Genomic DNA, 27182 nt, shown 5'->3' with positions numbered 1-27182 from the left:
GAGCCCCGTCCCTCTTTTTGTTTAGTTGAATCTGTGAACATACAAAGGGTCATAAAGCGATTTAACCGGGCGTCGTGAGCCGTTTAACTCTCCAGGCTCCTTCAGGTGACATTTTCTCTAAGCACTTAGAAAATGTGTTTGACAGGTCCTCACGCCCATCCCACGGAGCCTTCCCTCCTCTCTAGGAGAGAGAGCCTTTAAACTTCCATGTTGGTGTCTGATCGGGGAGATATGATAAGAAGGAAGGTGATGCAAGCTTTTGCTGGAAGGGTTTTTAAAACAGAAGTGGGCCGGACTGAATTCTTGTAAGAGTTGTAGTTGTGAATCTTGACCAGTGTGGTATGACCGGCCAGGTAGTCTTTTCGTTAGCTTAGTTTTGTGCCACTTGAAGTATGTGCAGGTCGACTGTAGAATTAAGAGTGAGCTATTTCATATTTGACCATAATGTAGTTTGCAGTCAACATTACACTCATTGAAAAGAGGCTTTTGAACTCTGCAAGAGTGTTGGCTTATAGTAGTTGGTATTTATAGTACATTCTGCCTTTCCAGAGAGCAGTAACTAATTATCCCCCATCTTGTGTCTTACCACTTTTTTGGATTTCTCACTTTCCTGTGTTACTTATTATGCCTGGTGTTACCCTCGGGTTGATTTCATGTGTTTTAATGAAAATAAAGAAGCAGTTCATTCAGAAAAGTAGCATTTATTTAGCAAATATTTATAGTTGCCCTTTTTCTGTTTTTAAAGGGAATCATAAATTTGCATAAAATTTTTTGTAACCCTACAGCTATAGCAGTTCGTTAGGTAATTACTCCTGTGATGGTACTAGGACTGCACGTAAAGTTAGTAGGTGATCCTAAAGTGTAAAATCACATTCTTTGCTATGAATTACTTACACTAGTGATTCTTAGAGAAACAACTCTAAAGTACCATAATCATAATGTGCAGTTACCAACATGTCGCATATCTCTACGGAGCATGGATAATGGTGTAAAACAGTGAGTTAGAAATGTCCTTTTTGACAGGTGGTAGTGATGAGGTTCTGGGTGGGATAAAAAGGAGGCTTATTTCCATTGATGTGGAATTATGGTTGAGTCTTAGCTGCAGGTATTTGAACACTTGTGGTCGCCTCTACTGCAGCACACCTGAGATGATTTCAGTGCTCAAAAAAGAATTGGGCATCTTTTAAAAATTGAAAAACTGTTTAAATAATTTGATTTTATGGAGCCTAGGTAGAATTATAGCTGTAGACAGAGTTTCAGAATATCTCCTAACAGAGGATACTTTCTGGGTACCTTTTTAAAGCAGCTTCTAAGGAAAACTAATATTGGTTTCAGATACCTCATTTACTTCGTTATGCCTTGAAGATACCCACCTGTGTGTGCGCATGTGCGTGTGTGTGTTAACCAGTTGCACTAACAGTTTGGCAGCCAGTTTCTCCAAGGTGGAGACTAATCTGGGGCTTTCTGAATGTTTAGGGGGAGAATGGCTCTTTTCCTTAGAATAATCAATCCAGACATTATTTGGGGATGATCCATTCACATTATGAAAATATTGTCTATGAATAAAGATGAAAGTGAACAAAAGAAAAATGTGTATAGAAACCCCAGTGAGATAAAGTGAAATATAGAGTTCATTCAGAAAAGTAGCATTTATTTAGCAAATATTTATAGTTGCCCTTTTTCTGTTTTTAAAGGGAATCATAAATTTGCATAAAATTTTTTGTAACCCTCTGCAACGTGGTTGAGTTGGTGATTTATTTGCTTTGTATTCCAGGATCCTGGGTTTGCCTTATAAACCCTGTTGCTTGTGAAGTAGCTTAACTCTGATGGTTTTTCTTCCTTCAAATTAATAGTTCTATACAAGGTCTTCTGGTGTTCATTTGGGTGTGTGGGTTCCATAGGCAGCCACATCTGGTTCTTTTGGAGTTACATAAAAGTAGGTTTATGGATTTGATTGAACCATACTCAGCACAAGTTTTCCTTATGGTTATTTTATTAAGAAATTATGGTGGAGGATTTCATGGTTAAAAGAGAGATCTTGGGCAATGTTTATTCATTAAAAATTACTATTTAGTTACTATAGCCTGGAGATACAAGGCTCCTTGGAGCTAAAGCAGCTCTAAAACTATCGTAGCAGCACCATGTTAATAACTTGGTTCAGTGTGCTGGCTTCAGAACCGGGATTATGTTTCACTTTGGGCGAGCAGGAGGCAAGGGCTTCACTTGGAGCAGGAATATGGCTTGCAGGCCAAATTGGACTCTGACTTTTTTGTACAGCCTGTGAAGTAAGAATAGTTTTATGTTTTTAAATGGTTGCCAACATTTTTTGTAACGTGAAAATTTCTTAGCTGAAATTCGTATTTTGGTGTCCACAAAGTTTAGTTGGAGCAGAGCCCCCCCCATTCATTCACCTCTGGTCTCTGAGTGCTTCCGCTGCAGTGGCAGAGTTGAGCAGTTGTGACTGTGTGACCCGAAGGCCTGAAATATTTACTGATCTTTTTTTCCCAAGAGAAAATTTCCAGCTTCCTAATCAGCACATTCTAATCACAGGTTGCCAGACGGGTAGTTTGACTCATTGGGAAGAAATAGAGCCATGCAGTGAGAGACTAGATATTGTCACTTTTCAGTATCGGCAGACTCGGAACTTAAAAATGTAAACAACCACAAAAACTTTAGATGTAGTTTTTCCGATGCGTTGCGCCTTGTGCTTAAAGATAATGCAACTATTTTAGAGCTGTTGAAACTTGGAAGGATCCTCAGGCCGCACTAACTAGGTTCTTGGTAATAACAGTCATTCAGCAGCTTCTCAATAGATGGAGCTAAAAAAGAATTGTTACAGAACTCCGTGGAACCAAGCCAGGACAATTTCTCCAGGTGACGTACTGCAAGGTTTTTTAAAAGCACAGATAACAGTATCCAGAATTATTAAGGTGTAACTTAAAATTACAAGTATGTGTATGTTTGACTTATTTTTTTACCTTCTTCTAAAAGCTCAAAACTGTGCTATGCCACAGGTGATGATGGATTCAAGATAGAATTAAAATGATTTGGAGTTTTTTTCCAAAGGAAAAAATACTTGGACATCACAGTCAGAGGTGGTAGGTTGTGCTGAAGGACAGATTTCGGTCTCCTGTACCTTCACTGCCCGTTTACCGTGTGGAGGCGGACGGACGTCAGGCAGGAGCTCACAGCGCTCAGGGCAGTCAGCCAGCTAGCCAGACGGACGCTGATGGATTCCACCCTGTCCTCCTGTGAACTGCTTTCGAGAGTCTGGAGGCCTTTGCAGCTGAATACCAAATAGACTTTTAAAAGGCTTTGTTTCCTTCCTTATAACCTGTGTTGAAACCCTAAACAAGTATTTGCTTCCGTTTCATGGAACACTAGGATCTCTCTCTTCTGCAGGATGTACCGGGAAGGTGACCTAGGGGACCCTGGTAACTTCCAGTAAGAAACTGCTGTTTAGACCCTCTGAAGCTTTATTAAAATCTGAGAGTTATAAAATACTGACAGGGAGTGAGTATTTGAAATGAAGATTGCCAATAGTTTATTTATGGAATCAGAGCTGAGGCTCCATCAAATCCGTGTAAATTGTTTCCCTGCGTGGACATGAGGATGCCTTGTCACTCTACATGTTGAAATCTCACACAAAGAGGGCGTTGGTTTAGGTTTGTATCATTAGTAGAAATCGTAATGAATGGTTTGGTTCACTCCTGTGCTGTGCTTAGATGCAAGAAGGTGTCAGTGGTGAAATGTCTGGGCTGATTTGATTGCATTCAGAAACTTAGAATGTGATTTTTGAATCCTTAGCTGTCGAGGTCAATATTGTCAGGCTTGATCTGACCACCCCCTGTAGTAGAAGAGGTTCTCTGTTCATGGACCCTGATCAGTGGAGCCTATCCGATTGTTTTTAGTGGCACTAAATGCCTCCCTTAGGTCTTTGGTTACTCATTTCTTTTGGGAATGGCTGGGTGCCCAGACCTACAGTGCGGTTTTTAGGCATTTCCTTGAACTTGAGTTCTCCTCTGACTGGTTTTTGTTGACCTTGGACAGGAAGGGGAAGGAAATTCATAGTTATTGGGCTTCTATTGTGTGCTAGGCACTTAAATATGTTATTCCTTCTAATCCTCATAACAACTCTGGGAGGTAGGTGGTATATCCCCATTTTACAGACAGAAGATTGAGACTAAGAGAGATGAAACTTGCTCAAAAGTGCAGTTTATAGATGGCAGAGTTGGGTTTTGAACCCGGTTCTTTCTGGTTTCAAGGCCCAGGCTTTTCCCGTTGCTTCATAATGTCCCTCCTGGGAAACCTTGTGTTGTCTGAAGGGCTGTGAAGATAGGCTGTCTGCTTCATAGGAAAGGCCCTGCTCCAGTGGGCCTCAGTGTAGACATTGAAGTTATGGAGCTGTGTGCAAAATAGTAGTTGAAGTTCTGACAGTTTGTCAGTTAGACAAGGATGGGACAGCTTCTTGAAGTGCTGGCCTTTATCCAGTTTTATCAAGTTTAACATTGAAAGAGAGAACCCATTTCTTACCTGTGACATTTTCTTCTGACACCGAGTGTCCTACAGTTCGGTTCTGTCTGTTCTGACATTAACTGCCTGCAGTTTGCATCAGTCCACAGGTTTAAGGGCTCAGTCCTCAAGACTGCCCTCACTTCACGTGCCAGCCACAAGTTGGGGTCCACAGACTACGCATGCTTCTGTTGGACCTAGTGGCAAATTCTGGGGTTCCCAAACTCCCCCCCCCCCCACCCCGGGTTAGATGATTTGGTAGAATGACTCACAGAACTCAGGAAGACACTTTAGGGTTACTGGTTAATTATAAAGGGTACAACTCAGGAACAGCCAAATGGAAGAGATGCATAGGGCAAGGTATGCAGGGTGAGGGTTTGCACAGAGCTTCCATGCCCTCTCAGGTGAGCCACCCTCCCCCCACATCAGTGTGTTCAGTAACCTGCGGGCTCCCACAACCCTGTGGAGTCGGGGTTTTATGGAAGCTTTGTTAGGTAGGCACGATTGATGAACTCGCTGGCCATTGGTGACTGAATTCAATCTCCAGCCCCTCTCTCCTCCCTGGAGGTTGGAGGGGTGGGGCCGAAAGTTCCAACACCCTCCCCACCCCACTTCCCTCATTTATTAGCATACAAAAATTAGCACTGTAGAGATTCCCCAAGGGTTGTAGGAGCTCTGTGCCAGGAACCTGGAATAAAAACCAAATGTTTATTTTTTATTTTACCACATTACCTAAAAGCAGGAAGTGGGTTTTTCAAAATAACTTTCTCATTCTACTGATGTGCTCAAATTCTTTGTATTTTGGAAAAATGGCACATGTTTGACTAGTTGGGGAACTCTAAAAAATAATTTCAGAAAAACTTTTCACTCTATCCCTCAGTCTGATAAGCAAATGTAATTTTACATGGAAATTGCATTTCTACTGTGAAGGAACAATTCATCTACTAACGTTATGTAAAGATCAGGAGATGTTTGTGGGCTTAATGAAATCTTTAAGACATGACCTAATACTTCCTTATTTTGTTTAGCTAATACTGTCAAATACACATTTTGAACTCATGTCTACCTGATTTGGCTGTTTATTTGGCTAACTATTCGTATCTTTATAGTCTTGTTACAAATAGGGAGAACATTGCCATTTACTGTTGTTTTTAGAAGATGTTATGTTTAGTTATCACATCTTTATACTTTGCATCAGCAGGTGACTGGATGGCACAACTTTTGTTTGATTAGAGTTTGTTATTTAAAATATTTAAAAGATTTCCTTACTTAGTTAGATTGAATGAAATTTGAGTGAACCTTAAAGGAAGATGCTAAGAGGACGGTTTTTCAGACACTGCGTCCAGCCCTACAGCAGAGCTGGCACATAGTCCTTCCAGTGGGAACACTTCACAGGCACAATCCTTTGTTCTTGCCTGGGCACCTTTGTCTCTGTAGTCTTTTGAGGAGCACATATTCAAAGAACTCACCTGCTTGAAAGTGCCCGGTGCCTGCAGACGGGCCACCAGTGCTGTGAGCTCATTACAGCTTTTCATGTAAGCTGGGGTGTCTGGAGAGAGGTAACTCCGGGGGGACTGCCAAATGGTTGCAGAAGGTCCTGCCTTGATTATTCTCTGTAGTCAGTGTCTTGCCTTTAAGGGCAGGGCGACTGCTCATTTAAGGAGCTGAAGGTCCTGACCAAGATCATAATCCCGTTACTTATTTGTCTTGGTTTCTGATTTTTTTCTCCCCTCTGGAGTATGAGTTCCCGGAGGCCAGTGAGTCCATCTTTTAATTTTCCCTAGACCACTGTTAAGCTAGGGTAGTTAGGAAACACTACTGCAGTCAGAGCAGTGAAGTTTTCTGGGTAAGTCCATGTAGTGCTTCGCAAGCGTGCCAGTTTTGTCCCCTGGGGGACATTTGGCAATGTCTGGGACATTTTGGCTGGTCATGACTAGGGGGCAGTGCTACTGGCATCTGATGGGTTGTTAAACATTCTACAATGCACAAGACGGCCCCCCTGCGAAGGATTTGATGTTAGTGCCTTCTTTTGGATTCCAACTTCTAGAGCCCCCTGCCCAGTCTTTCTGCGCCGTCCTCTCGCCTTCCTGCTCCGTGTGAGACAGTGCTCCACTGCTGTTCACAGGGTTTTCGTGGACAGTTTTGTGGAAGTGGGTGGCCAGGTCCTTCTTCCTAGTCTGAAAAGGATTATCTGGCCCGAAATGTCGATAGTGCTGAGTTGAGAAACCCTGGCCTATCGAAATTTAGTTACTTCTGGATCAGATGATCTTTTCTCTGAACACAACCAGTCCAGTTAATTGGGCCGAATAGTCCTGCCTTCTTTTAGAACAGTGAATCTCAGACAGACACACTGGGTAGAGTGAAGTGAGAGAGGCTTCTTTGAAAGAAACTTTTATACAACAACATGCATCTACAGCAGGAACTTGAATCAGCTGGAAGTGCTGAGAACCCCTAGGCTTCCCGGGATTCAGAAGTTAGTAGGTGCTAAGTGAGATGGGAAGCTCTTGGCCAGGTGCCTGGTGAGGGCAGGTGCCCAGGCAGTGTCTTCCTTCTTTGCTTGCTTTTGCTAAAGCAATTTTGTGGTGGGTGGGTAGCTTTAACCACTGTTTGCAGAATTAGGTTTAAGCAAGGCCTTGCCTAAAGGGCCTTGCATAAACCTCAGAGTTGAAGGAATTGACAGAAACCCAGTGACTGCTGTCTCTGTGGTTATCCTTATGTTCCCTCCAGGATTTTGCTAGAAACTCCAAATTCTGCCTCTTATACTGCTTGTGACTTTAAACAGTAATTCATTTGATGAACACTTATTGTTCATCTGTGTCAGTCCAGGCACTGAAGTCAGTCATTGTTCCTACCTTTAGGAAGCTTTCCGTCTACCTGGGAAGATAGACACTGAACATGCGACTATGTATAGTTATTCACTTCAGTGGTCATAAATGTGACCGGGGAGATTTATGGGATGTAAGAGAGGGAATTAGAAGAGAGGGATCTGACCCAGTCTGGACGTTCAAGGGAAACATATTTGAAGAAATGTTTAGGCTTTGGTCGAATTAACTAGGCGACGGGGAGGCGGGTTGGGGTGGTAGGAAATGTAGGGGACAGAGCAAATACCATGTGAGACAGCCATGGGAAAGGAGCCTTCCAGAAAAAGAAAAAAGGGTACAGTGTTTGACAGAGGGAGTGGCCAGGTATTGTTAGTTAGGGAGTGTCATGAGGTGAAGCTGGGGACAGAGAATGGACAAATCGTTTAGGGCTTTGTGAGCCATATTAAGCATTTTGGATATTATCCTAAGGCTTCTGTGAAGCAGGGCAGTGACATGATCTGATTTGCATTTAAAGATTTACATTTTTAAAGAGGTTTGCTTGGTCTCTTAAATTTTCAACCTACTTTTTAACTTCTAGAAGATCAAAATGCCACCTACACTTAGATGTGTGTGTCTGTCTTTTTAACAGATGACGGCTTTATTGAGATACAATTCACGTACCGTAGATTCATCCTTTTAAAGTGTACAATTCAGTGGTTTTTAGTTTGTTCGCAGAATTGTACAACCATCGCCATTCTCTAATTTGAGAACATTTTCATCACTCCAAAAAGAAGCCCCAATATCTGTTAGCAGACACTCCCCGAGTCCTTGGCAACCACAATCTACTTTGTCTCTGGATCTTCCTACTCTACACAATTCATGTAAATAAAATCATATAATTTGTGGCCCTTTGTGACTTACTCCACTTAACATAATGTTTTCAAAGTTTATCCATATTGTATGGATGAAGCATATCTTGTTTATCCATTCATCACTTGATGGGTTGTTTCCACTTTTTGGTGATTATGAATAATGATGCTATGGAGTTGACATTTGTATCCTATATGGTGAGGAGGAACATGGATTTCAACCTTTATCTTTAAAAAGAAGGGCTTTACTCCTTTTTATTCTGTAGCACATTCCGTTCAGTAAGCAGTTTCTTTTCTGAAAGACTTATGTGATAGGAAAGGTTCAACCACATGTGTTAATGTTGAATTGAGAGAAATGCTGTTAAAAACTTGAGTTTTCCTTTTGGCACTTGAAAGCAATATTTGCAGTTAATGGTACCAATTCTTGCTTAGTTCTGGAAGTCAGAGTCCATTGTTGTTCTGATTGTCCATTTACAAGTGGATGCCGAGGAATTCTTAGCTCCTCTGTTTCACTTGAATGATTTCTTGTCCACATTAATAGAATGCACCTGATTGCCTATTACCAAGGTGATGGCTTTCATCTTGATTAGTTATTTCAAAGAATAAAAAAATAAATAAAAGTCAGAGTGGCCTCAGTATTAGAGAGTTCAGAATGTGCACTAGGAGTTCACAAGTGTAATAAAAAATGGTTTATGACCTGCACTGGGGCATAACTTGAGGCACAATGAGTATTAAGAATTGGTTAATGATTAAGCGAGAACATTTTCAGACCAAGTTAAATGTAGGCAGTGAATGTAAGAAGCTTCATAGCTTATCATATAGGGTGGGAAAAATAAAAATATTTTTCGAGTCCAAGCAGTTTTGGTAACAATGTTTAAATGGTAAGTTAACACACATCAGTCAACAGTTGGAAAGATTTGGTTTATCCAGTTTGGGGTGCAGGATTTGTGAAGATTAATCAAACTTTAAAATTTTATTGTGCCTGTTTGCTTGTTTGTATTGGTTTCTAACTGGTTCCTTTCGATGTTAGTGTTGAGAATGTTACCCAAGATTTCATTCAACATTTAGCAAGCTTAGGGGACTGTAAAATTGGTCCACAATTGTGCAAGCAGTTACGGGACACCTACTGCTGATAAATGGTCATATTTGTCAAGGGGAAGCAAGTTGCTTTTGGCCAGTGGACTTCTTATTGGGAAAAATTGGTTGTTTCTTAGCAGATAATGGATTAATAATAATGGTCTACTCTGCAGTTTCATCATTGTACTTGATGGGCTAACTCTTGCTTGTCAGGCCACGTTGGAGGAATCTCTTTGCTATTATTATTACAGGACTCTCCTGTGTGCCTGGTACTGTATTGAGGACTTGCCTGCATTATCTCGTTTAATCCTCTCAGTTTCCTACTGGGATAGATAGATACCAGTGACATCTCTAGTCTACAGATGAATGAACAGAGGCTCAGCCATTCAGTGACTTCTCCAAGCTCACAGAGGAATGGCAGAGCCAGGACTTGGTCCTCGGGCTGCCTCTAAAGCTTAGGCACCCTACAGTCTGCTTCCCTCCTTCTCTGGAACGCTAACTCCACATGAAAATGGAAAACATTGATTATGGAAGATTAAATTTCACCCACAGTTGAAGCTCTTGAATTTTTTTCTAAAAAGTGCGTTCTGGTTAGAGCCTGGTCCCGGAAGTCTGGCTCTTAGCATGTTATTACTCTGTCTTCTCATTGATTGCACTGTGACCTTAAGTGACTTCTTAGTCTCTCTCGAGCACATTTTGCTCCTGTCTGTGAGAATGTCATATGACTTCATAAAGCATACCTCAGTATTTCTGAAGCTCTCTATATAGCCTACAAGAAGGAGGGCAGCTTACTCTGGTCCTTAGAGTGTTAAATTCTGCTGCTCACTTTACCATTAATTTGTTTGGTGGTTTTGAGTTAAATCATTGGATTATGACTATTGTTTAATCTAAAAACAAGGCTAATAATGCTAGTTATTGTCTTCTGATGTTGAATTTCAGTGAAGGAGAGGCCAGCAGAGCTTTCCTAGATCTCGGGGTCCGGGGTGTATAGTGAGGGAACTGTTAGGCCAGGATAGAATGCCTGGACTATGGCCTGGCTCCGCCATCTACTGAGCTGCATGACTCACAAGCCTCTTCAGCCTTCCCCTGCTCTTTGTGCCTACTCGGAGGCTTATGAGAATTAAATGAGAAATTATGTATGAAGAGTATTTTGTACTTTCTAGGTCATATGAATATAAGAGATGATGATTATCCTCAAAGTGCCGTGAGATTATAATGTTTGGAAATCTTAGATTTGATTTAGTCTTCTGGTTTTTGTCTTTGGACTTCTTAGATGACACTTCAGTTGTGTGTTTTCATTCTTCTTTTTTTTTTTCTTTTAGTGGTATGTGTGCAACAGAGAGAAATTATGCGAATCACTCCAGGCTGTCTTTGTTCAGAGTTATCTTGATCAAGGAACACAGATCTTCTTAAACAACAGCATTGAGAAATCGGGCTGGCTATTTATCCAATTATATCACTCTTTTGTGTCATCTGTTTTTAGCCTGTTTATGTCTAGAACATCTATCAATGGGTAAGTGAATCTTGGATATTTTTCTTTATCTTTAGGTTTAAAAAAAAATGAAAAAGGAATGTTACCGTGTTCAAGATATTGCCGCCTCTACAGCTACAACACTTTTCTAGTCGGTATCCTTGGCAGTAGGTCCAGTGGCCCAGCCTTCTGCAGTTATGCTTTTTAAATTCACCGTAGCTTGGTAAATCGCCTCATTGGTCTGTATGTCTGTGGTGGGAGTTACGTAGAGCAGTGCTTCTCAGCTTGGATGTGCACAGGAATCACCTGGGCATCTGGTTACAGTGCAGATTTTCAGTCAGTAGGTCTGGGGCCCGAGATTCTGCATTTTTAACAAGCTCCAAGGTGATGCCCATGATGTTGCTAGTACCCTACCATAGAGCGTAGCAAGCTACTTGAAACCAAGCCATTAACGTAGATAGGCTGAAGAGTAAGATCTCTGCTTTAAGTGTACTTCCCAGGGCAAGTTTCTTTGGGGAATTTAGTTCAGCCCAGCAGTGGGTGGAGGCTTGCTCTGAGTGAAGGGTCCTACACCTCTTCTTACCTCATGTCTAGGCTCACCAGGATCTTGTGAACCTATTGCAGAGTTGTCTATCCCTAGAGTGGTTCTCTCGTGTAAATCCACAGAAAAAGCTTTGGAGCATTTTCATCCTTTCTTGGCCGGATTTTTAAACATCCCCAGGGCCCAAGAATCCGAAATGCCAAAGAGCAGAGCAGCGGGGCTCAGTGCTTGAAAAGCCTTATGAGACCACTTGAAGCTGCTGGCTGGGTCCACTTTTTTTCCCTTGAGGTTTGGAACCAGCTTGGACCAAATGTCTGCATCCCCAGTCTGTCATCTGGCCTTTAAAGATGTTTTCAGGCACCACAAGTCATTTCTCAAGCTTTCTTACTTGATTTTCGTCATTGTTTATATGAAATTTCCTAAAGTTCGCTTCAGCAAACAGTTGTTATTTTTGTGTTGGTGGTTGATTTTATACAACTTGGTCTGACATTTTGTTTCTAAATTGGCTGCCCTGAATTTCTGTTTTACGTCGGAAAGCAAGCAAGTTACTGTAGAGTGATTCTTATCCTTCATGGATAAGAGGTACAGGACCTCTGTGAAAGCAATAAGAAGTTGAAATCCTCTCTTCAAATAGCATTTCCATTCAACACCTTACGTATGATTTTGAGAGATTTCAAACCCTAAACCAATTCCCCTTACCTCTACCTCACTGGACCCAGGTTAAAATCTTTGCTTTGGAATTTCACAGTTCGGTCAAAAAGAGGCAGCATAATTAGTAAATCCCTTTTGGCTTCGCTTATGTACAGCTCTTCTGCTTTTTTTTCCTAACCCTAATCTCCACTACCTCCACCCTGCAAATTCCAAAACATCTCTTGGCCTGTGTCCTATTCTCAGCTGAAAGTTTAATTTTGAGCCCTTTGGTACTTTCGAGTCATGGCAGGGGTACGTTATTACCATGAGTGGCCATCTCTTAGAGACAGAAGTAATTACTGTGGTAGCTTCTTGAATTAGGAAGATAAGATACTTATCAGACTTCCTCTGTGTTGGGAAGAGGAAGACCAAGTAAGGAGAGGCGTAATAACTGCTTTCAGAGTTTGTGGGAAGATGTTTATAAGAAGGTGTGCCTCCTCTGTAGACTCTGGAGAGAATTTAGATGGAGGCTAGAGAACCTAGGATGGTTACTAAACACTGAAACAAAACAAAACAAAACCCCACACATGGACATCACTAACTTTGGAGGTTAAGGACAAATTAGAGAGCCGTATCTCTCCATGGTATGTGTTTGCTGGAAACCTTGTATTGAGCTAGATCAGTGTCTTGGCGTTTTACGTGGGGTAATTCTTCATTGTGTGGGAGTGCCCCACACCTTGCAGAAAGTCTAACTTTTCTGACCTTGCCCACTAAATGACAGTAGCACCCCCAAGTCATTGTGACTACCTGAAACTCTCCCACCTACTCCCAGTGCCCCCTAGAGGGCAAAGTTGGTCTTGGTTGGGAAACGCTGGGCTCGATGAATTTTGCTATATTTTTTGACAGTTTTAATCTTTTTGTGGAGCCTCTGTTGCTCATGATCTTTGGAAATAGGACAGTTCTTCTCTCTGGTGCCTTTAGATGTAGACCAGTCAGAGTCAGATGACCTCTAGCTCTAGAATTTTATGATTATCATGTCAAGGTTCCTTACATGCCAAAGAGATGACTAGAGAAGCATGTTATTTTATAACTGGGAAAGTTTAAGCCAGATAACTATTTTGCAGCTTACTTTTGGTCCTATGGCAAGTCAGCGCCGACATTTGAAACATGCATCCCCCAAGCTGTGCTGCCTATCACCTCCCTCTTCTTGCTCGGCCTCTGGCTCCTGTGGGAAATTTTGTATAGCTCTTTTAGTAAGTTTAGTTCCTTTTCTCAGATTTGCTTTCTGCAGCCTGTTTTTCTGCTAGAATTTATGAACAATTGAGGATTAAAAACAACTTTTCTTTTAGGAGATACGGTTTTCTCTGGTAGACAGTTGTAGTGGATAGCCTCAGTTAGTCTCTGAGGTCTCCTCCTGCCCTTTTCTAAGCATTTCTGTGGTGCAGAAGATTTACTGTAAATGCGTTATTAGATTTGATTAAACTCTCTTAAGGCCTTAATGGAAAGAGGGAAGGGGACGTTTGTTATGTGACCTCCATAATTTGAACTTTTTCCTGAACCCGGTCTCACCAGGAGCACCAAGTTGCATGCATCTTTCCACTCACTCTAACAAATATAGTGTGCCTTGTGATTATTTCCAGAAAGTAGCAGTACAGTACAGATTTTCTTGCCACTTCCTAGACAGTGGTTTTTTCAAACTGTTTTCCAGGGTCTGGAGAGGAGGTGCCTCTGGAGCTGCTTCAGGCGGCAGGGAAAGGCCTAGAAGTGGGCTGGCCGAAGCCCAGGGCTGTCAGCCTCATTTCAGCGTCAGCTCTCCTTCTGCCGCTTTATATTGTCTTTGAGTTCAGCTTCGTCTAGAGAGAGGGTTCCGCTGCTGAGGAGGAGTCTGAGAATCCCTGCCCTGGGCAAACGGGGATTTGAGGGCTAGAAAGCAAGTTCTAAATAGGAGTGTGTTTTATTTCCCCAGATGGAAATGAAATAGGGAGACTTAGTTTGATCTGTAGCTGCTATTCTGAGGGTTCGCTTTGATCTCCATTTTCGCTTCTTTCAATTTTCTTTTTTCAAAAGTATTACTGTGGTTTTTGAGTGTTTTTTAGAATCTGTGGAAATAATAAGACCCAGCCAATTGTATAACATATAACTGACACAAGTACTGTCTGCTTTTCTCATGCAAATTAAGTGTCTGTTAAAAATCTATTATCCTAAAGCTATTTTTCTCGCCCATTGTTTAGTTTCCTAATGGCGTTATTTTCCTAGTTGATGTCTTGGCTTAGTGTTACTGGCTAGTGCTGTGGTCTGATTCTGTTGGTCTGTCATCTGTTTAACTGACGAACATTTTCTGTTATTCCTTCCATCTCTCCTTCCTATTTTGACATAAGTTCTTCACATTCATCTTTTAATTTCTTACTCATTTATTTTTCCCTTCCCCTCTCGACTTTTTCCTTTCTACATTTTCTTCCTCTCATTGTCCACTCTTTTGGGGGATGTTATTTGCAAATGAGACAGATAATGGTACCTGAAAGTATTTTCTTACTTTACTAACTTTGTTTTTCAGTCATATAAAATAATACACATTTTAATCATATAATCGTATAAAATAAACATTTTGTAAGTTCAAAGGCTCCCTGTGTCCTTCTGTGTGTATGGAGGGTGCTTGATCTGTACAGACGCTTCCATTTTTGTTCTTTTCCTTCCAGGTTGCTAGGAAGAGGCTCAATGTTTGTGTTTTCACCAGATCAATTTCAGAGACTGCTTAAGATTAATCCAGACTGGAAAACCCATAGACTTCTTGATTTAGGTGCTGGAGATGGAGAAGTCACAAAAATCATGAGCCCTCATTTTGAAGAAATTTATGCTACTGAGCTGTCTGAAACTATGATATGGCAGCTTCAGAAGAAGAAATACAGGTATAGTTTCTTGACATGTTTTCGGGTATATTTCTTGGGTTTAGATGTATTTCTTCTTGAGAGTATTTTATTTAAAGGATGTGAATCAGAAACAATTTTCCATGATTAGGAATTTTTTTTAAAAACTTGCCATACTACAGTTAAATGGAGGTTGAGAGAGAAGTCATCTCCCTTGGCAGTGTGTTTTTGAACTAGAGGAGTTGGCACGGTAGTGGGGAAAAGGGCAGATGAGGGACAGCTTGGAAGCAGGAGATCGAATGTATGGACTTGTTCCCTAATTGCAACCTGGCATTCTCAAGTCTTGTTTTTGTTTTTTTAATTAAAAAGAAAATTTTATTGTGGTAAAAAGATATAACATAGAATTTACTGTTTAACCATTTTACCTGTACAGTTCAGTGGTATTAAGTACATTCACATTGTTGTGTAACCATCACACCATCCGTGTCTAGAATTTTTTCATTTTCCCCTCTGAAACTCTACCCGTTAGACACTAACTCCCCATTTTCCCTCTCCACCAGTCCCTGGCAACCACTGTTCTACTTTTTGTCTCTGTGAATTTGACTACTCCAGGAACCTCAAATACAAGGAATCATACAATACTTGTCCTTTTGTCACTGGCTTATTTTACTTAATGTAATGTCCTCAAGGTTCATCCATGTTGCAGCGTGTGTCAAATCTTCTTCCTTTTTAAGGCTGAATAATATTCCATTATATGTATATACCATATTTTTTGTTTATCCATTCATCTGTCAGCGGATACTTGACTTGCTTCCACCTTTTAGCTATTGTGAATAATGCTGCTGTGAACACGAGTGTACAAATATCTATTTGAGTTGCTGCTTTCACTTCTTTTGGGGTATATGCCCAGAAGTGGAATGGCTGGATCAGATGGTAAGTCTATGTTTAAGTTTTTGAGGAATTGCCGTACTGTTTTCCACAGCAGTGGCACCATTTTATATCCCATCAACAATACACAAGGATTCTAGTTTCTCCACATCTTCATCAGTACTTATTTTCTGGGGTTTTTTTTGTGTGTGTCAGGAAGATTGGCCCTGAGCTAATATCTGTGCCAGTCTTCCTCTATTCATGTGTGGGATGCCACCAGAGTATGGCTTGATGAGTGCTGTTTAGGTCTATGCCTGGGATCTGAACCCGCAAACCCCGGGCCACAGAAGCAGAGCGTGGGAACATAACCACTGTGCCACCAGGCCTGCCCCTTATTTTCTGGTTTTTTTTGATAATAACTATCCTAATGGGTGTGAAGTGTCAAATGTTGGTTTTAAGCTTGAGGTTTTGCTGCTTGGGAGACTTAGGAAGAAGGCTCCTTATTCAGTATGGATTCTCTTGATGGGAGAACATGCTGAGTATAGAGTGGGCAGGTCGAGGTAGAGCCTGCCTCCTTCTCTGATATTTTGGAAGGTGGGCTTAGCCTTAGAAAGAAAGGAGAAAGAATTATGCACTCACTCTCCTATCCACCTAAGTTTGTACTTAGACACACTAACCCTAGAGACAGAGCATCAGCATAGCTCTTTGGACCAGGACTGGGTTGAACATTGACAAATCCTGGAAACTTTTAGCCTGGGGAAGAGAAGACCAAGTAGGAAAGGGGTGGAAGGGAAGATTACTGTGCACAAATATTTAATGGGATGTTATATGGAAGGAGGGAATAAGTGTAGTCCCTGGTATGTCAGGCAGATCAATAGCTGTTAGGGCTGTCTTATAGGAGAATTCTATCTGTGTGAGGTTGAACTGAGTGATTCATAAGGTCTCCCTTAGCTCCAGCAATCTGTCTCAGATTAGATCCTGGTGGGTCTGTGTGGTGAAAATTGAAACATATTCCTTCAATTAGAAGTTAATTCACCATTTCAAAACTTGGAATGCTTTGACCTTTGTTAGGACAATGGCTTAAATCATGCTGAATTCCTAATCTGATTCTCTGCCCCCATTTAAAAGAAAAAATCTGTGTTTTGAAAGTGGATTTGGGGAGGAAGGTATTGGAACATGTCTTCGTTCCCCTCCCACCTGCCCGGCCCCTTTCCTTGCTTGTTTGCCAGTAAAGCCCTTCTTGAGACTAAATGCCTAAATGGGATTTTCAGTGATGCTTCAGATGTTTGAATTAGTAATTCAGTATATCTGGAGTTTACACATAACTTCATCAACTTATCCACCGTATAAAAAATACTTAGTTTAATTTTTTTCCTTATATATAGCACATATGCCAAAATCTGCTTGCAATTTGACCTAAATAGGAAATTCATACTGATTGACACTCTCTCCATAATATCAGTATGAAATAAAAACATATTCACAAAAGTGGCAGCTTTTGATGCAGTTTCAGATTTTGATGAGGATGTGATGATGCCTTAGTAAGTTGAGGGATTGCCCAACCCATGATGGCGGGGCAATTTTTAGCTTAATTCCTTGTTTTTTTGGCTTCTTTTTGGGAGGTGGCTATTTTTTGTTTCTCTTCAATATCTGGGCCCATGAACAACTGGCTTTTTAATGACAGTTCTAGATGTCATTTTTGAAATAAATCAATGAACAGAAAATGGCCAGATTTTTCCTCTGTATTGCCAGTATATCGTTGTTTATACCAGAAAACCCTGTTGTAAAATTTAAGGATGTGCCTTTGATTTTTTCTTTTTTTTGAGGAAGATTAGCCCTGAGCTAATGTGTGCCACCAATCCTCCTCTTTTTGCTGAGGAGGACTGGCCCTGAGCTAACATCTGCGCCTGTCTTTCTTTTATTTTATGTGGGATGCCTGCCACAGCATAGCTTGACAAGTGGTGCCATGTCCACACCCGGGATCCAAACTGGTGAATCCTGGGCTGCCAAAGTGGAACGTGCGCACTTAACCGCTGTGCCACCGGGCCAGCCCAAGGATGTGTCTTTGATTCTTTAAAACAAAACAATAACTTTTCTTTATACTGTTGGGGAGTTTTGTTTTTTATTTAGAATTTATCAAAATAAATTCTCTTCTTTGTCACTTCTCTAAGAAAAATTTATTTTAAATTCTCCTAGAAGGTAAACTATTATTTATCTCATGTTCTTGAAGATAATCCCTAAACAGATGCCTTGCTTCTTGGGGTAGCACTGGTGTCTTAGAGAAGCCATAAACATAGGAAAGGATTAGACAACTGATTTCTGGTTGTGTGTGCTAACTTACAGTTCCACAATTCAAATGGCAATAAATAGAAACGTTCTCTGGCAGGAAAAGATTTTGGCAGCATGTTTACCTTCCTCAGTTTGCTTTAGCAAAAGTTAATGTTAAAATTAGTTTCCGTGATCCAAATGGTGGTTAGCGGCTGATGGAGGAAAGAAGCGCGCGGCGAGACCCTGAGTGGGGTTGGGGGTGGGGCTGGGTTTAAGCCCCCACTTCACAGACACGTCACACCAGGTAATCAGAGAGGAATTGTGTATACATTGTTGACACCAGAGAACAAAGATTTTAGTGTCAATTGGAAAGACTTTAATGACTTGACTTTAATGCATTATCTGTAAGTTTGGGATCTTTCTTGAAAAGAAAATAGTTGAGAATTCTATTTCTTATGTTAATGTCCTCTGTATTTTCTTTTTTTAACAAAAAGATACTGGAGACTGAAGTGCAGATGGCCGTCCACTCAGCCACTGCCCTAGCAGCATTTATTCAAAGGATGTTGGTCAGGTTCTTTCTCACTTTACGTGGAGAGGCAGGTTCATTGACCTGAATAACAGACTAGGAGAATCTCCAAGTTGTCATTTCTGCCCTGCCAGTGATTTGCAGTGTGACGTTGGACAAGGCACTTCTTTCATTTTTCTCATAAGAGGAAAGTTCTAACAACTTGTTAGGATTCCTGGGCTAGTAAAGTTGTCTTTGTCAGTTGAACTAAGTTTACACATAGAAATCACAAAACAGAAATAAAGATGAAGTTGGACTTCTGTAGGTAAAGTTTTTACCTGTCCCAGCATTAAAGCCATAATTTTCTGTTGTGAGAGTGTATTTCTGTCTTTCAAAATTATCGACATGGAAACTCACTATCTGCGACTCATTCTGAGAGGGATTTAGGAAGATTATTTTAGATTAAAACATACTGATGATATTTGGCTTCCGCTTCGTTGTAGACAGGCCTAAATTTGTTGTTTTGTTTTTTAAAATCAAGCACGTAATTTGTTTTTTGCAATTTATGAATTTAAATTGGCTCTGTGGCTAAACTATTAAATTACAAATAGCCTTTCTCTTTAATTGCTCGTTTTGGTTTTTGAGGTGGGAATTGATGAACTTTTTGTCTTGAAAGTAGAGTCTTCCCTGAGGTTTGAATGAGCTGAACCCAGTTTCTGAAGTCATCACTGCAGTCCCAGTTTCAGTGCCACAGAGTGCTTGTGAAGCCCTCACGCTCCACTTACTTCAGGCAGCAAAGGAGTGTGACACCCAGTCCCTTGAAGTTCGTTAGAGTGTGGTTTTGCAGGAGGCTTTAGTTTTAAAAAAACCTAGATTGAAAAGAAGATGCACCTGAGAGGTTTGTGTTCCTTTTTATTCTATTCAAAAATGCTCTAAAATATCATTATGCTAATGAGTTATACTTTTTCATTACACTTTTAGAATTTTCTAACATATCTCTGCTGTATTTGCTCGGCATTATCAAAGACTGTTTACCAAAGTTCCTTTTTCCTGTTTTCTTTTCCCACTGTCTGTCTTAATGTATCTCACCTACCACATTCTGATTGGTTTAAGCCAGCAGGAGTGAGTACTTTATAGTGGTTTCCTTAATGGTGTGGCTAACAAAGATTTGATACAAGAACTCCCCCTTTCCGTGGATAAAACGTTGTGAAGGACTAGAAATGATCTTTGAGAGAGAGAGTGAGTGTGCGTGTGTCAGTGTGTGTGATATTAAGGGCTGAGGGTGACGTGTTAACTATACTCTTCACTTACAGTTTTAGTAGAATGTCCTGTGCTTTATTTTTTCCTATGTAGTTATTCAGATATGAAGATTCTAGAGTACGAAATAGTAGCTCTCTCCTGGGAACAGAGATGTGCTCAAAAGGTCATAGCTTGTAAATGGGAATTATCTTATACCAACCCTAGTCATTCTTAAATTGGAGGGACCCTAGGAATAGAAAACAGGAATGTATGATATATTTTATGATTAAATTTCATTGAATGTGGAAAGTAGGACCCTTTGTTCATTCACTGATGTTCAAGAATTTGATGCCCTAGTTTTATAAACATTTTTATCACCATACATGTCCTTTTACGAGAACTAATCATATGTTTAATATGAAGATGTATGGTGTGTTTTGGGATTTGGAAATAGGTGAAATGCTAAATTTAAAGAAATGTGGTTGCTGTTTTCCTCTTGCCTGGCCATAATTGCGAACATGAATTATAAATGATGATTTTGAATTTACTTTGATCTGGAAGACAAGTTAGAGCCTTTACTGGCATCTCAATTATTTTTAACGATGTCTTTAAGGGGGTTTGTATCAATCTAGTTCTTTCTGATTTTTCCAGAGTGCTTGGTATAAATGAATGGCAGAATACAGGGTTCCAATATGATGTCATCAGCTGCCTGAATTTACTGGACCGCTGTGATCAGCCCTTGACTTTGTTAAAAGATATCAGAAGTGTCTTGGAGCCAACCAGAGGCCGGGTCATCCTGGCCCTCGTCTTACCCTTTCATCCCTATGTGGAAAACGGTGAGTGTGGTCAGGCTGCCTCTTAGCTATCGTAGATATTTATTGGTATTTGTGATTCTGTTTCTTAGAATAGCCTGGAATTGAAGAGAATACAGTTAACTCATGTAAAATATCACTTTGGTTAATGTTCTTCTTAATGTGGATTTTATAGAACTCTAATACTCCCTTTGCAGTGGTAATAATTAATACTTGGCTGGGTCTGCATGCTTGAGATGGAAAGCTTAAAATGTGTTTGCATTTTCTGCTCTTAAATGGAGCTTGAACTGTTTGTTTATTAGCTTCTAAGCTGAGTCAAGCCAAAAATGATGCCTTTTAATCTACCCGTGTATACTTGGCCAAATGTCATATCTATTTTATATTTTACGTCTCTTGTCCCAGACTCTAGAAATGATCAATGCTCTTACCTGGTTTTTCCTTTTAAAGACCATTTGTGTTTCAGCACATATCATTTCTTTGTGTAACATTTGGTTTTTTGATTGATTGGTCTTTGCTCTTCAGCAATATTGAATGAACAATATCTTAGAAGAAATGGTTTGATTTTACGTTCATATTTACTGTGACTTCTGGCTGTTAGTTTAATTCATAGTTTTAGCTTATGTGGTTTGCATTTTAGGTCATGCTGAAAGGTATGACTTTAAGCCTCTCTTTTGCATTTTCATAAGTTAATGTATAGCGAATAAAAATTATTGTGTAAGTAATACATGTTAATGTTTTAAAATCTTTAATTTTTCTATTTTACAGCCTAGTTCAGCCTTGGGTTTAAAAACTCTTCAAAGAAATCCGTTAATATTTTGCAAGCGTCGTAGTTATTCGAATATCTGTGAAAATCTGTCTTAAGGAATAATGTTCATGTTTGCTTATATCCATGGATTGCGTTGCCACTCACTTGCTCCTTCATTTCTTCTCGTCCTTATTTTTTCCCCCTCAGGTCTTAGTCCCTTCAGATTTAATGCTTGTCTTAACATTTATCCAGTGGTTTTAGATTTGTGTTGATGGTGGGGAAAATGGAGAACTGTTTAGACATAGGAGGGCGGGAAGGAGAACAGATGGAACAGATATCCCTCCCCCATCGAACGTCTCCATCATTCCATTCCTCTTGTTAAATCGTTTGTCATGGTAAAGAGAAAACTGCTGTAAGTGTGAGTGCCCGGATAGCGTATATATATGTTGTAAGTGAAAAGCCTAAGAAACGTCCTTCTTGTTAGTACAGCGACCTGACCTTGTCTCAGTGCTGTTCCCAGTGTAGTTAAGTATCAGCTCCATCCTTGCATCGCAGTCCTGAGTCATCAGGTTATAGGTCCTGGCTTCCTGTGTCCTGTTGGGCAACCACGTGATCGAACTTTAATGCTACTTCCTGGCATAGCAGGAGGTGGGAGAGCTGGGGAGGAAACATCAGTCTAGCCATGAATTTTATTTCCTTGTGTTTCTGACGCTAAAAATTGAGAGGAAGTCAAACTGGACAAGAGGGCAGTCTCCAGTAAGAGCTGAAAACAAGCTCCTTGATTGTGGACTCACAGAGTTGCCTGTTGGGTCCAGGGAGTCTGGCATGTGACACGTAGCAAACCAGAGACAAGAAGCCTTGTTACTGTGGGTGACCTTTAGTGACCTATAAATTTTGCAGACTGTTCCGCAGCACTCTGTTATTGCTTCCTTTCTCTAAGTCGCTAATTAGATCCCGATGATTTCCATGTGACACTATGTGACGACTGAGGTGCAAAGTGAGCTTGCTCTGTGAGTGCATGAATTTTGGGCTGTTTTGAGGATATCTGAATGTGCTTTGCATACTTGGCTCAATTTATGTTTTAACAGAAAGGCATTGTAGATGAAATGATTACTTGCATAATTTTTTTGAGATTTATTGAAGTTGAATCACAGTGATTTTGTTACTTAGGTTAATTTGAGGAAAAAAGTGCAAAGGTATCTAATTTCAGTTTGTTTGGTTTACTGACCCAGTTTTGTTTAGGGGTTATTAAATCTAGTGAGCATTGTTTTAATCATCAAAAAGGGGAAAAGTATGTGATGGAGAAAAGGAGAATTACATTGCAAAAATGAAAATTTAAGGAGGTTTAATTTTTCAAAATTATAATTTTTATAAAAAGATAATTCATAGTAAAAAAAAGTTTAAGCAGCTTGCATGAGGGTGTATAATGAAAAGTTTCTCATCCACTCCAGTTCCACAAGCTTGTTCAGGTTTCTTGAATATTCTTCAAAATGTAAGTATGTCTGTACATGAAAAAATTGATTATATAAGTAAAGCCCCTCTGTAAATACTTTCATTGCCTTTTTCCACCCAAGTTTATCAAGGAAATGATTCCTGCCAGCACATGTATCTGCACTGTCTGGATGTAAGCAAGTGGTATGTTGGAGCTGGTTTTACTGGTTCTTGAGAGCTGATTGTTACATTGGCAGGAATTTAGTGAGCTGGTTGTTAAACATGGCCATTATTGAAACTGACTGTGGTGGGAATACTTACAGCATGGAAATTGGCAGACGCTACAAATAGCCTCCTCCAAGCTGGTTGGTAAACATTTACCAGCACACCACTGGATATATGATGCTTTTACCTAAGGACACCTCTGCTGACGTAATTTTAGATGCCAGCAGTTTGCTTTATAAGTAATAGTGAAACGAACACTCTTGGGCAAGTCTTTGCACACATGTGTAAATATGTATCAGGATGCTTTCTGCTTTAGGAAACAGAAGGAGCAACTAAAAGTAGCTTGTAAAAATTGATTTTATTTTGGAAAAGTGATTCCAAGGTCGGTTAATTCAGTGATAAAACTATTCCATTGAAGTTCAGAGCTTGCTTACTTTTCTTCATCTTCAGTATGCCAACATTCCCCTCAAAATTGCAAAATGGCTGGGGCTGGCCCCGTGGCCGAGTGGTTAAGTTTGCGCGCTCCGCTGCAGGCGGCCCACTGTTTCGTTGGTGCGAATCCTGGGCGCGGACATGGCACTGCTCATCAGACCACGCTGAGGCAGCGTCCCACATGCCACAACTAGAAGGACCCACAACGAAGAATATACAACTGTGTACCGGGGGGGGATTTCGGGAGAAAAAAGAAAAAAGAAAATCTTTAAAAAAAAAAAATTGCAAAATGGCTGATGTCGTGCCAAGCATCATGTGTAGGCATGACAAAATCTTGAAAAGAAAGAGGCATTTTCTCCTCTACATCTCTCTGTTTTTTTTAGTGAGAGAAATGTTTCCCAGAAACCTCCCTAGCACACTGCGTTGCAGGTCCTGTTGGCAAGGATGGGGGCATGTGTCCCTGCCCAGGCAGCAACTGGCAAGGGATTCAGGACCATCATGATGCACTCTCCAGGTCTGTGGAGGGAGTCATCTGCCCTGAGCACATTTGTTTACACTGTGGAGCTGAGCTCGAAGTGAAAGTGGGAGGGAATTGGCTGCTGAATACTCATGCCACAGAGTATCTTCATTCATTTAAAAAGTGTTTACTGAGTGCCTAGGTGCTGGAGATAAGTAAGCAGCAAACAGATGAATATCCCTGCCCTTGTGCAGCTTATGTTCTAGTGAGGGAGACAGACGGTAAACAAATGGCATGTTGTTGGTCATAAGTGTTATGAAGAGAAGTAAACACTAAAAGCAAGAAAGGGGCTCTGGAATTGGGAGTTGGGTTGGGGGCTGTAATTTTAAAGAGAGCACTCAGGGAAGGGCCTCACTGAGCTGGTGGCATAGAGAAAAGATCTGAAGGAAGTAGATCTAAGGTTACCTGTATGATGCATCTCCAGGAGTGGAACTGCTTCCTAAAGAGTGAAGTTTTCCCCATAGCTGGCCTGTGATCCTAACACCAGTTACTGAATAAATCGTCTCTTTCTCGATGCTTTGAAATGCCACCTTTATCAGAGACTAAAGTCCTGTATGTGTTTGGTTCTGTTCTGTTAAGATTTAATCCATCTGTGTGTGTGCCAACACCAAACTATTTTAATTACTGTACCTTTATCACACACTTTAATATCCCAGGACTAGTCCCCCCTCAATCAGTTCCTTTTAGATTTTTCTTGACTGACTTAGCAGATCAGCTTTAGCACTAGCTTGTCTAACTGCCCCATATTAAATTTATAAGTTAGTTTAGGGAGTATTGAGTCTTCCTAGCTAATAATAGGATGTGTCTTTCAATTTATTCTATTGCTTGTTCTTTAGTATCATAAAATTTTCTTCTTAAAGGTCTTGCACAATTTTTGTTAGATTTATTCTAATGGGATGTGTGTGTGTATGTGTGATATTGTGAATAGGAATTTTTCTTCCATCACACTTTGCAAAAATTAAAAAAAATTTCCTGCTTTATTGAGATATAATTGACATAAAAATTGTGTGTATTCAAGGTATATAACGTGATGATTTAGTATAGGTATACACTGTGCAGTGATTACCACAGTCAAGTTAATAACATATCCAATACCTCACATAGTTACCTTTTTCTGTGTATGTGTGATGAGAACACTTAAGATTTATTCTTTTAGCAAATTTCAGGTATACAGTTCAGTTTTATTAACTGTAGTCACCATGCTGTACATTAGATCCCCAGAACTTACTCATCTTACAACTGAAAGTGTGTATCCTTTGACCCACATCCTCCCGTTTCCCCCACTCCCAGCCCCTGGGCAGCCACTGTTGTCTGCTCTGGTTCTGCGAGTTTGGCTTGTTGAGGTTCCACATGTGAGTGAGATCATACCGTATTTGTCTTTCTGTGTGTGGCTTGTTTCACTGAGCATAAAATCTTCCAGCTTCAGCCATGTTGTAGCAGATGGCTTTTCTAGCATATCTTAGAATGGATATTACACATACTTACACAAGCAGTTATTTTTGTGTCTGTACCAATTTTTTTAACCATTTGCCTTATTGGATTATCTTAGTGTTTCAAATTGTTTCTACCATCGATCCACTTAGATTTTCTTGATACACAGTTATGGCATCTGCAAATGGTTTTACTACTTCCTTGTTATTTTTAGACTTTTTTTTTTTCAAAGTGAATTGGTAGTTAATTCCAGAAAATGTTAACAAAATGGTAGACATTTTTGTCTTGGTTTTGACTTTAATGAAGAAATACTTCTACTTTAAATATGGTGCTGTCTTTTGCCTTGAGCTTGCTGTTTGACTTGAGATACATATTTTTTTAAATCCTGTTTTATTAAGAGCTTAAAAAATCAGGAATCAATGTTGAATTTTATCACCTATGTTTTCAACATCTGTGAGATAGTCATCCTGTTTTTTCTCCTTTGACCTATTAAGTCAATATATACTTTTCTAATACACATCCACCCTTGCACCTCCAGGCTTCGATGGGGTCGTCTTCTTGTAATGCATCACTAGAGTGGATTTACAGAAATTCTAAATAAAAATATTAGCATTAATATTGTTAAATGATAGTTGGTCTGTATCTGATCTTTTATTTATTTGGAGGATATTATGTTTGTCATGTTTTGGTATCAATGTTCTGCTGGTTTTGTAAAAAAGAATTTGGAAATTGTTTCTTCTGTGCTCTGGGACAGTTTAAATCCCATTGTGGTTATCTGGTCTTTGAAAGTTTGGTAGAATTCTCCTGTGAAACCAGCTAGCCCTGTGCTTTTTGAGAGGTAGCCCTTGGCACCTTTGTCACTTTCTTCCAGGGTCGTTGTTCTGGTTAAATTAGACATGTCTAGTCTTAAAGCTCCTGTTGGTCTAAATAGAAATAAGCAAGACTGGCAGGACTGTTTGTGGAGGAACTTGGGCTTTGAGGGCTGACCTGTGTTTGAAACATGGGTCAGCCCTTCTCCCTGGGCCTCTCATTAAGCTAAGTATTTCATCTGTAAAAATGGGGCTAACACCTATCTTGAAGTTTGTTGTATGGATTAAATAATGTAATTTAGAGGATAGTGCCCAACCATGTCTGTCTCAGTGTTGGTATTTGATACATGTTAGATTTATTTCATTCCATTCTATTCTGTTACTTTGTTATTTGTAGTTTTATTTATCATATTTGTTCACAGTTTGAAATGTTTGTCAATGTGGTTTAGATCTGCCTGTGAAACCCTTTTAACAATAAGCATCATAATTTGATGTCTGCGTTTTAACTTCCCTCGAAGTCTGTGCCTTCTCCGTCGGTCTGTGTGACTTGACCCCACGGAGACTTAACTGTATGTGTTAGCCAGGGGTTCAGATTCTCTCCAGTCTTCCATAGTAGAGAAAAAGAAATTACTCATTGTGAAAATCCTGTTGGTATGTGGTTTAAATGCCCTTGTCTGGAAGGTCGGTGCGTAGACACTAGAACTACGTCTCTGTCCATTTCCATCTTTGAGTTGTTGTCAATATTTTTATTGTCATGGGAAATTCAAATCTAAACAGACAGCTATAGCTTAGTCATTTTCAGCGAAAATTCGGGATGCTCACATAGTAGGAAAATTAATACCGTTAGGGATTCAACAGACAGTCCTTATGGAGAAGAGTGAAGGTTGATGGCTAGAGTGTGAAGTATGCTTCATATCTCAGTTGAAATGCTGAAAAAATATTTTTCTATAGAAAGATTGTTCAGTTGTATTCATATAAAGGCATTTGAGAGCCTACTGTGTACCAGGTAGTGCTAGGCAGTGCAAATACAGGGATAAATGAAAACGTTCTTCTAGTCTTAAAATCCTTACAGACTAGTCCAGAAGACAGATGTAAACAGGCGTGGCAGGATAGTCAGATAAGAAAAATGACAAAGC

At 40.1% G+C, this 27182-nt stretch overlaps 1 protein-coding gene across 4 annotated transcripts in view; it reads left to right on the top strand.

Moving 5' to 3' along the window:
- Positions 1–27182, top strand: part of METTL9 (methyltransferase 9, His-X-His N1(pi)-histidine) — a 43881-nt gene that overhangs the window by 3102 nt on the left and 13597 nt on the right. For all 4 annotated transcript variants that reach the window (XM_070230883.1, XM_005598856.4, XM_023616136.2 and 1 more), the window contains exons 2-4: positions 10582–10772; positions 14598–14807; positions 20296–20480. In XM_070230883.1, coding sequence (XP_070086984.1) covers positions 10582–10772; positions 14598–14807; positions 20296–20480 — 586 coding nt within the window. The remainder of the gene's footprint in view (positions 1–10581; positions 10773–14597; positions 14808–20295; positions 20481–27182) is intronic.

The sequence above is a fragment of the Equus caballus genome, chromosome 13 (assembly GCF_041296265.1).
Source record: "Equus caballus isolate H_3958 breed thoroughbred chromosome 13, TB-T2T, whole genome shotgun sequence".
NCBI lineage: Eukaryota > Metazoa > Chordata > Mammalia > Perissodactyla > Equidae > Equus > Equus caballus.
Note: the sequence above shows the minus strand (reverse complement) of the source record. Positions and strands in the feature narration are given on the sequence as shown.